Source organism: Sycon ciliatum, chromosome 12 (genome assembly GCF_964019385.1).
Source record: "Sycon ciliatum chromosome 12, ocSycCili1.1, whole genome shotgun sequence".
Lineage (NCBI taxonomy): Eukaryota > Metazoa > Porifera > Calcarea > Leucosolenida > Sycettidae > Sycon > Sycon ciliatum.
In genome coordinates, this window is record NC_088654.1 from 14,067,323 (window position 1) to 14,077,828 (window position 10,506).

A 10,506-nucleotide genomic window follows, 5' to 3' on the forward strand; every position below is an offset into this window, starting at 1 on the left:
ATAGTATCTAGTTACAGTGGTGAGTAGTTACTTTTAACTCGTTTCCATAATGTCCTTTTTCTTTTCTACATTTTTTTCTTTTACTTGAAAGTATTTTTTTACTACAAAGTGTTCATGTACTGTTGGTCGTGAACATCCGTTTGTATCCGTCTGATCGAAGTGATCTGGTCGGCGGGGATCGGGATCCAGTTTCCACAATCGAATACAGCCGAAGTCATGCAAAGTCAGGTTTTCTGTTTACTTGCAGTCAGGATAGCACGCATCTGCTTACAAAATAAAATCCAGTGGAACAAAAAGAGATGATCAAAGGGGTCATCCACAAATATCGAAAAAAAATCACAAAACAAAGTAAATTCGTTATGGGCCATGGGGCGGGAGGGGGTTGACCAATTTCGTTTCAGAAAACATTGGTATACATGCACACGGCCATAGGAACAGTGACACACTTACCCATACGACTTTGGCATCTATGATGTCAACATTTTTTTCCGTTCTGAGGGAGAGGGAGGTAGGGGTTGGGGCTAAACTAAAATAATGCGCTTGGTGAAATTTTTTCGATATTCACGGACGGCCCCTGAAAGTCTCTACTTACGAGTTTCATGCTGGAAATCAATCATCAGAATACGGGGGCTATACTCGGGGTTGTGAGGTCTTATTCACTATATGTGTTATCCCATGGCAGGTATGGCAGGCACTTATCTGCTTATGTATTCTCTTGCGTCCAGCTCTAAAACAAGGCGAACTGCCAGGTCCCAAGATTTCCCGTGAGTTCAAATTTCCCTGTGCTCCCTTCTAATTACCGTATGTCTTCACCTTTAAAGCCATGGTGGTATATTCGATTATAAAGCCAGTCTCAGTTATATAGCCGTGGGCTTCATAAATGAAATGAAATTTGAAGCATGTTTTGCAAAATGAAGGAATAAGTACTATGCTTACACACTTACAGCCCAGCAGGAAGGGTGGACAAGTAGATTTAGATTGAAATTTGTGGGTGGACTTTGACTTTTTATGGCATGGCGTAGTGGGTGAGTCATTTTGCATCTAAAACATCTCGGAAAGCAACGGTGTTTTGAATATAAGACCATGGCTTTAAAGGCGCTGATATACGGTATGTGATACGTAATGCGCTCTAAGACTTTTTCTTGAAGTTGTTCTAGAATATCAGTATCACCTTTTCCTTGTATTTAGAAATTTCATTGTTTCGCTGCTTCCCTAATCACAGATCCTGGAAAGTAAACTCCAGTTGGAACTAAATTTCAGCTGGCACTCTGTAATGTGTAGTGCAGTGCAGTGCAGTGCAGTGCAGTGTAGTGCAGTGCAGTGCAGTGTAGTGCAGTGCAGTGCAGTGCAGTGTAGTGCAGTGCAGTGCAGTGCCGTGCAGTGTAGTGTAGCGTAGTACAGTTTAGTTCAGTGCAGTGTACTGTATTGTATTGTGTTAAGATAGTCCCTTTTAGCTAGGCGCAGCTCAATGTTCCAGGACCATGTACTTCACATAATGTAGAGTTGTAGATAAGAAGATAGTGGTAAGGAGTAAATTGATTCTAGTTCCTATGGGACTATCAAGGGTTCAGCATGCAGATACAGGGGTGATGTGTGTCTGAAGAGAGACTTTAATAACGATTCGCTTACGACAGACTTACGACAGTAGTTGCATTGGTCCAGGGCCGGCGGAACCGGTCAGGCTGGTCCGGCCATGGCCGGACCACTTTCCCAGCTGGATGGTCCATGCAACTGCGGTGAATAGTGGGACGCAGCCTCCTGGAGATGACATTGTCCTGCTAGGTTGGAGCGCAGGCAGTTTTGGAGTTGATGCTTTCACTGGATTCGGGTGTGTACGTGTGTAGGGGGAGGGGGTGAGCGTGTGTGTGTGTGGGGGGGGGGGGGGGGGCTGTACGTGCATGTGTGGGCACTTGTGTGAATGTGGGGATGTTTGCGTGTGTGCGTCCGTGTGAAATAGATGGCACAATTTTGTGCATTGCTTAACTGTGGAAGATAGGTTGTTTCTGAAGGTCTACCTCTATTCAAGAGGGGAAACACAACTTTTCACTATGGTTTCTAATGCTGTTTCGTTTCATAACTACGTTTTTGTAATTTGTGTATTATTTTGTTCACAGTTCATCTATATCCGCCAGCTTCCCGTAAGTACATCATGGTGCTACGTTTTCAATTAGGGCTGGAACGATCGTGGATTTTCACGTATCGATTACTCTTTAGCTTAACGATCGAGTTATCGATTATAATCGTTAGCAAATAGTCATAATTCTGTGCAAACATTACTCTGTTTCCACAAACTATGCCTCCATAATACCAACAAATCTGCATTAGTGAAAGGGTAGCTCCGAAACATGGCAGTTTCGAAGTCAATTTAACCTCAGAACATGAATAATACCCCTGGCAACTGCATACTCCCAGCGGAAACTGATTCAAACTTCACAAAACGAGGATTTACCGTACTTTCTGGACACAAATTTAAAAAACGCAAAATAATCGTATTCGGTAATCTAAACGATTACTAGATCGTTAGAGTTATCAAACGAGTACTCGATTATTCGGTATAATCGTTTCAGCCCTATTTTCAATTCTTTCAAACTTCCCAGAATTTGCACCAAGACAGGTGTTCACAACTCTGCATCCCTGCAATGTTGCACACCCATGGTTTAGGTCATGGCATTGCCCTGACATCCTCCGGTTGCTTTGCCCGGTCAGCATTTATACATGCAACAATCTCCCCTCCTCTTCATGCACTCTCAGCCGACACGTGTTGCTACCCTCGGTAGCCATTGCTACAGTCAAAAATTCCAAACAACAGAGGGGGTGCGGGCACACATCAATGATATTATTCCTCCTGAAAGCTAATTTTTTTGCATTTTCATGTGTACTTTTTATATCCTATAACCTTTTTAAAGGACAATGATATAGGACGCATATTTCTCATATGGGAAATAAAATGAAGGTGGTGTACCTAGCGACAACTTCGAGCCAGTGCTTTCTGTCTGAGGCAATTTGCTTCGCGTCTAAAAGAGACATGTGGAGAAGTAAAAGATTATCTCTAATGTTGTCTGCACATTACTCTAAAAAGCTTCGTTGGTGGCAAAAATGGTATTTCGATAGAGTAATCATCTGGCGCAAGTCTTTTTTTCGCTTTCATTCAGATTTCGTCCTCCATTGTTGCTATAAGAGAATGTCTGCAGTGTCTGCTCCAGACCCGGGTGAGCCGGGTAATCGACCCGGTTGGGCGGCGCTTGGACCCGGTTGAAAATATAGTACCGGGTCACCTGTGACCCGGTTGGTACTTTACACGTTCGAACTTTGAAAGGACTGACTACATGGCTGGTATGTGTGATAGATCATGCAGAGGCGCGCGTCGAAGTGAAAGTAGTCAGTAGAGAGGTTTCGCTTCACGTTGTTCTACACTACATCGTTAAACTCGGGTTCACGTCGAACGTGAGTTGACCTCAGCTCACGTCATGAACGGGAGTTTTGACGCCAAAATTTGCCACACCGACGTGAAATTTCACAGTGTAGAGCAGAACAATGTGAAGCGAAACCTCTCTATTATCCGGTGTGTGCACTTGCTCAATTCGAGCTTGATGGTTGAAGTGTTGTTTTTGGAAATGGAGCCTCCAGCGAAGAGGCGAATACACAGGCCCTGCTTCCAGGACTCTAGGAAAACAGGTCGTCGTGGTGAGACAGCACCAGGTACATGTGTACTCGACTCCAACCCGGTTGAAAAGGTTGCGCCAGGTACACATGTACCCGGCTGTCTTACAATCCTAGAGCAGACACTGGTCTGTGTGGGTGTATATCCAATAGATTTCCAAATTAGCGGATCTTGAGACGGGCGTACATGGTGTGTGCCCGCGTTGGTCCTGTACCTGGATTCTGCCCATGCCGAGAGGACGTGAGTATGTTCAACTTGTACTGTCTGTGTTCACTGCTGCAGATCAGGATGTATGCAAGGGAACCTCTCACGGCTGTCACGAAGATGCACTGTGCTTGAACACGCACAGCACTTTTACTTGCACTTGTCTTCCAGGATTCACCGGTAATGGAAGGCACTGCCAAGGTACGTTATTTTGTTGGCGTGTTCAAATTCTTAGCACTCACAGCAGCATCATATCCAAACACGATCAAGTTGAGAATACAGGCTATTCACAGCATGCCCAAATCAAGTCGGTTAGAAGGTGGGTGCAACCAAGAAAGATGCAAGTAGGCATGCGTGTGTTTGAATAATATTATGTGTGTTTGTCTGTCTGTATGTGTGTGTGTGTGTGTGTGTGTGTGTGTGTGTGTGTGTGTGTGTGTGTTAGTTTGAGTCTCTTGAAGGTCAGTTTGATCTTTTGAGGATCTGTGTAGTTCCCGTCTTCTACTTACTTGGAGCTCTCCTTAAGTTAGTTCTCGCTCCCCAGGGCTCTCCTAGCCTTGCTAGGAGAGCCCCTGGCGTCCAGATAGAAATACAGGTCGGAGAGGCTCACGGCGCGTCTTCCAGGACAATTTGAATTTTGATATTGTCACTGGCGCGCCGCTCTCCGTCCTCCATCCACAGTGGGCTACCTACCCCTCGGATGTCGCCTCTACCATCCTCAGCTTTTCAGCAACCAGAAAACGGGCGAAGTCGTCGCAGGCAGGATCCCCCAGCAGAAGCGATTCTCTACTGAAATTCGCTTCCTGGAATGTCAGAACACTCGTGAATGCTGACGGCCCAATCGAAACAGCTGCGTCTGGACATAGAGTAGTCGAGGACAGGAAGATCATTACAGTCATAAATGAGCTGAAGAGACTCGACATCGAAGAGGCTGGACTTCAGGAATTGAAGTGGTTTGGAGCTGAGATCTACAATGTCGCAGATTCGATTGTGTTGTCGTCTGGACGTCCCGTCCCAGTTGAAAATTTCAAACGCGGAGAAGGAGTCTGCATCGTCCTGAGAGGCCGTGCACAGAGCGCTTTCTGAGCAGGAGGAAATCGATGGACGGCGGTATCGTCGAGAATTGAACAATTCAAGTTGAAGTTAGTCCACCACGGAAACAAGAACACCTGGATCAATGTGATTGCATGCTACGCTCCAACTTTCAGATCAAGTAGGGAGTCCAAAAATGAATTTTTGCTTCCCTGCAAGCGAGTATAAACTCAGTGGCACCAAGTCAACACTTGATTCTCCTTGGGGACTTCAATGCAGGTGTTGGTCTCATCCAGAGTGCTGGTCCATGGTATGGGACTTGCGGAGATAATGGAATAGGGGAAACGAATGACGCTGGACTGGAACTGGTCCAGTTCTTTACATGTAACAGCCTCACTGTGTGCAACACCTGGTTTGCCAAGCAGCGTATCCACAAGTATACATGGCAGCACCTACGGTCGAAGAAGTGGCACTGTATCGATTATGCCATTGTCAGGCGGCAAGATCTGCTAGCCTGCACAGACTGCCACATTATCCGTAGTGCGGAGTGTAGTACCGACCACACTCCTGTATGCTTATCGTTCTGTCTGTCGTACACCGTCAAATTTCGCACCGGAGTAGCACGGCGTTCACGCTTTAATATCCAAGCTCTCATGACCCGCCCTGGTATGACCGACGAACAATCTAATGCGGTGCAGGCTACTCGGCTCCAATTCGCCACCGGTGTGCAACACCATCTGCAATCGTCTGGGCCAGCTGATACCGTTGATGCCAAGTGATCGGCATACAAATCTGCCTTGACCTCCAGCGCTGAGGCACACCTGGGCAAACCCGTTCGACAACAACCTGACTGGTTCCTAGCAGCAGCAGACATCCTCCAACCTCTTTTTGCTGAGCGCACACGCCTCTATCAACAGTGGCGTCAATCAGAGCTGCCAGTGGACCACCGCCGCTTCCTCGATGTCCGAGGTAGATGTCGTACCGCAGTTGGTGCAGCGAAGAGTGCATGGTTGGAGCAGAGAGCTAGCACTGTGGAGCGTGGCAAATTTAGCGGTAAGCACGTTTGGTCCGCCATCCGAGACATTCAACGGTGCTACTCAGGACTCCGATCTGTCACCATCCATCCGGTCCGTAATGCTGAGGGCATAGTTTGCACGTCCTTGGAGGAGCAGGAAGACTGCTGGTCCACTCACTTCTCGAACTTGCGCAATGTCCCCAGTACCTTCAGTGCCTCCACCGTTGCTAACATCCCCCAACGTGAGCCTGACGAGTCTCTGGCAGTCACACCAACAATGGAAGACCTTGTCGTCGCCATACACCTTGCAAATGGCAAAGCTGGAGGTTCCTCGCATATGGTCCCCGAGCTTGTGAAAGCAGGTGGCCATGATTCCCTGGACGCATTGCTGGATCTCATCCAACTTGCTTGGACGACGGCCACTGTTCCGCAGGAATGGCGCGATGCCGAGTTGGTTCCTGTTCCCAAGAAGGGCGACCTGTCCAAATGTGATAATTGGTGGGGTATTGCCCTTCTTGATGTTGTTAGCAAGGTGTGTGGCCGCATGATCCAAGATCGCCTGCAGTTGTTGGCTGAGCCGGAACTCCCAGAGTCCCAGTGCGGCTTTCGGCCAGGCAGGGGCTGTGTTGATGCCATCTTCTCACTCCACCAGCTAATCGAGAAAGCATACGAATATCGTTAACAGCTCTTCTGTGTGTTTGTGGTCCTGATAAAGGCGTACGATTCTGTACCACGCGCTGCTCTCTGGGTGGCCTTGGGCCGACTTGGGGTTCCGCAACAGCTAGTGGCCCTGATTAAGGCTTTCCACACATCTACCTCTGCCTCGGTCCGAGTTGGCAACTCCACCTCTGATGAGTTCCCTGTGGTTAACGGTCTCCGACAAGGATGTGTCATGGCACCAGTTCTCTTTAGCCTGTACTTCGGGGCGGTTGTTGAGACATGGCGTGCCCGGCTTAAGGATGCAGGTCGTAGTCACTCTGCCAGCATCCAGTTTACCATCAATGGCCAACTCTACCCCCGCTCATCATCGCGCAGGGCTGGCGAGTCACTGTCTGTTAGTGACCTGGAGTATGCTGATGATGCCGTTCTCGTGTCTGAATGCCGTAGTGATGCTGAGTTTGGTGTGGAGCTCTTCTGTAGTGTTGCCCGAGAATTTGGACTAACTGTGAGCATCGCCAACACTCAGATCATGATGGCGGGCCATGGGGTCTCTGCTGAAGACTCGGCTGACATCGTTCTCCCCCTTGGCACTATCGAAGCCGTGCCAAAGTTCACTTACCTAGGATCCATAGTGACCCCTGACAGTCGTTCTTCATCCGACATCAAGCGCCGCATTGCCGAAGCCTCAAAGGCCTTCGGAGCCCTCCAGAAGGTTTTCACTGACATGTCTCTGTCCCTCTCTAGTAAACGACACCTGTACATGGCCTGCGTTTCCTCAATATTACTGTATGGCGGAGAGTGTTGGACCCCACTCCAACGGGATATTAGAAGTTTGGATAAATTCCACCATCAATGCATCCGGACTGTCCTCAGCATCACCAAGCCTCGTCAGTGGTCCGAGCGGCTGTCATCCACAGACCTGGGGAACCGTTGGGGAGACCCAGTACTGATGTCTACACGCCTCCGCAATCGGCGTCTGGAATGGACTGGGCACGTTGCGCGTATGGATGAGGATCGCACCCCTTCCAACTCCTCTTTGGGTGGCTACCTGTGCCTCGGCCTCTTTGTGGTCCCCATCGACGGTGGAAGGACACGGTGATGACCGACCTCAAGTTTGCACTGCAGCATCCATCTCAGTGGTTCATCCTTGCTCAGGACCGCCAACAGTGGAGGGAAGTACGGGTTGCCCCTCAGTCGAGCTCCACCATGCCCAAGTCTGTGCATTGCGCAGTGTGTGACCGAAACTTCTCACGGGTCTCCGATAGAACACGGCACAAGTGCACCACTCAGAGACGGCTTCCCATCCAGCTCCAGCATGGATCAGTGCAGTGCCAGAACTGCCAGAGGTGGTTCCGCAGCAAAGGTGGCTACTCTGTTCATCGATGCCAGCCTGTCACGAGTTCTCCTACACCAACAATCAGTCTATCTGTGCCACTTTCAGCTTGTTGCCAGCAGCACTGCCCAACATGTCAGCGATGCATCCGTTCTGCGGCCGGGTTCAAGCGTCACAACTGCAATCGTGGTGCGAGACCATCTGCTGCTGGGAGAGCAGCTCTGCCCCTCAGCTGCCCACATTGTAAACGCAATTTCTGCCGGCAGCAGGACCTAGCCAGACATTCGCGGTCCTGCTTGTGATCCGACTCCCGTTTTCTGGTCCCCTTTTCATAGGGGTGACACTTGCCCATCTGGGCAGTCATGCTGCTAGTAGTAGTAGTAGTAGTTTTGTCTGTCTGTATGTGTGTGTGTGTGTGTGTGTGTACGTATATGTCCATATATTATAATATGTGTCCACCAATAAGAGCGCGGAGGATGTTTGTCCGTTCTGCTTGCATTCTGCACAAGGCATGCCCAAAAAACCCCACCTTGTCAACTTTCCCTCCCCTGAGTAGTGTTCGTGTCACAACTAGACAGAATTAATGTCGACATTCTGGAAGATTACGGCCATCATCCCCAGATGCCACCATAGTTATTTGATCATGAAGATGGCCAAGCCAAGTAGAAGAAGTGAACTATCGTGGTCGTTAGCGTGTGAACTCATGACGGCTGCCAACAGTGATGCTGACGGTAGCCAAACCCCTACAGCAATGAAGGAAATGGATTATGGTGTCTCTTCTTTTAGTCAACTGGAATACTTTATTCATGCACTGAAAGGCAGCGGGCTATCTCCACTGCTACTCAGGACATTTTTTGTAAAGTGTTTCCCACGGTTTCTTGATTAAACAAATTTGAATACTTTCACTTCACCACATTGCATAAACCCGTACGCTGATTTCCTTCCCAACAATGGAGGGTGCCTCACAAAGCTCCAACACCCGGAATCGCTTCAGGCACCAATGTGCCAAACATTGCTTCAGCATGGTCAACATTATTGTATGTGTGTATGCCAGTGTGTGCGTGGTTGCGTGCGTACGTGTGTGTGTGCGCGTGTATGAATGCATGTGTGTACCTGAAATATTCCTATTCTTCTTTGCAGCTTGCACACCTCCACTCCTGGAGACTAGACCAGCAGGATATGCAGGAATTGCTAAGAACGGAACAACAATCTGCCAGAAAGGATGGCTTCCAGAAACCTCAAAGCCAGCAACATGCTCAGAGAGTGGTATCTTGCAACCGACTAAATGCATATGTATGTTATAGGCGAACAATTTCCTTGGAGACAAGAATGCAATTATACTGAGAAGTAGGACACACTTAGTCTCTTGAACATTTTGAAAGTTTTCACAAGTATACTTTCCTGCCTGATCATCTGGTGAAATACAGGCAAAATCAAATGAACATGGGCAATGCATTAAATACAGCAGAGAGGTGATAGAAACAGTGCAAGGAAGAACAGCTAAAACAACAGCGTCAAATGCATGACCCATACACATGTGAAGTAATGTTGAGAAGGAGCAAGTGTGAGGAAACCCGAAAAGCGTGAAGTGCGGTGCAACAAAAACCGACAACAAATAGGCAACAACTAACGAGTTATTGACGACCTGCCTAACAGCGAAAGCGTGAATCTATGTACTTCACCTGCGTTTCAATGTTTTTCACCTGATGATAAGGCATGGACGTATACTGCTGAAACCTTCAAAATGTTCGAGAACCTGAAGTGTGTCCTACTTCTATGTATGGAGTCTAGAGAGAAAAAGATGACTGTCACCACCATGACTAGACCCGGGACTCTGGTTTATCAGCAGGAATTCTCCAATCACTAAGCTTGTAATTGTCATCCAAGCAAATGATACTGACTGAACATAATTTTTTTGATGGCTTAAGTTCAAGTTGCCAGCGGGTGTTCCATTCAGATACACTTATGTGGCATTGGCTGCTGTGGCTGATGCCATTTCTTTCTCTGTTTGTATTTCAATTATTCAGCTGCATCCCAGTACCACAGGAATAATGGCTATGTTGTTATACCAACAATCCCGTTTTCCCGCGACCTGCTGAGGATGAGTCACTACAATTCCACCAAACACTGCATAGATACCTACGGGTATGAGGCAAGGCTATTGGACTTTCAAAATGCTTTTGAAGTGGAGACTCTCTCCGTTGTGCTCGGGAAACTTGGACTTGGAGCTGCAGCCACCAACGACCTATTCATCTGGTCTCGACAATCCGATGTATTGTCTTTAGATGGACATGCTTTTGGGACTCATTACGCCTTTGAGGTGAAGGGCAGCCAGCTGGGACGCAGTCAGGCCAGGAGCAGTTTGGAGGAGCTTCCATTTGCCTGCTTAGCCAGTAAGTAGTTTACACCCTCTAGTACGAGTACTGGTTTGTTTTAGAGTCTGCTTCCCAAGTTCCCTGCCTGCAATCATGTGACCAAGAAAGGTTTGTGTTCAAGAAACTTGAGTGGCAAGAACACGTATCAGTGGCACACTGTTTAGCTAGAAAAGCCAGAGTTGTCAGCCACTATCCTGACTGCTGTGAACATCGAGTGCGTTTGATT

The 10,506-nt window shown here is 48.0% G+C and overlaps 1 protein-coding gene across 1 annotated transcript in view; it reads left to right on the top strand.

The window, feature by feature from the left end:
* The window catches only part of LOC135828548 (uncharacterized), a gene marked incomplete at its 3' end in the record, with an annotated part of 29,053 nt that extends 18,755 nt beyond the window's left edge, over positions 1–10,298 (top strand). Inside the window, 5 exon segments of the mRNA XM_065340988.1 lie at positions 726–764; positions 2,115–2,138; positions 3,944–4,066; positions 9,046–9,198; positions 9,933–10,298. Of these exon segments, the coding sequence (XP_065197060.1) occupies positions 726–764; positions 2,115–2,138; positions 3,944–4,066; positions 9,046–9,198; positions 9,933–10,298 (705 nt within the window).
* Positions 10,299–10,506: the final 208 nt, after the last annotated feature.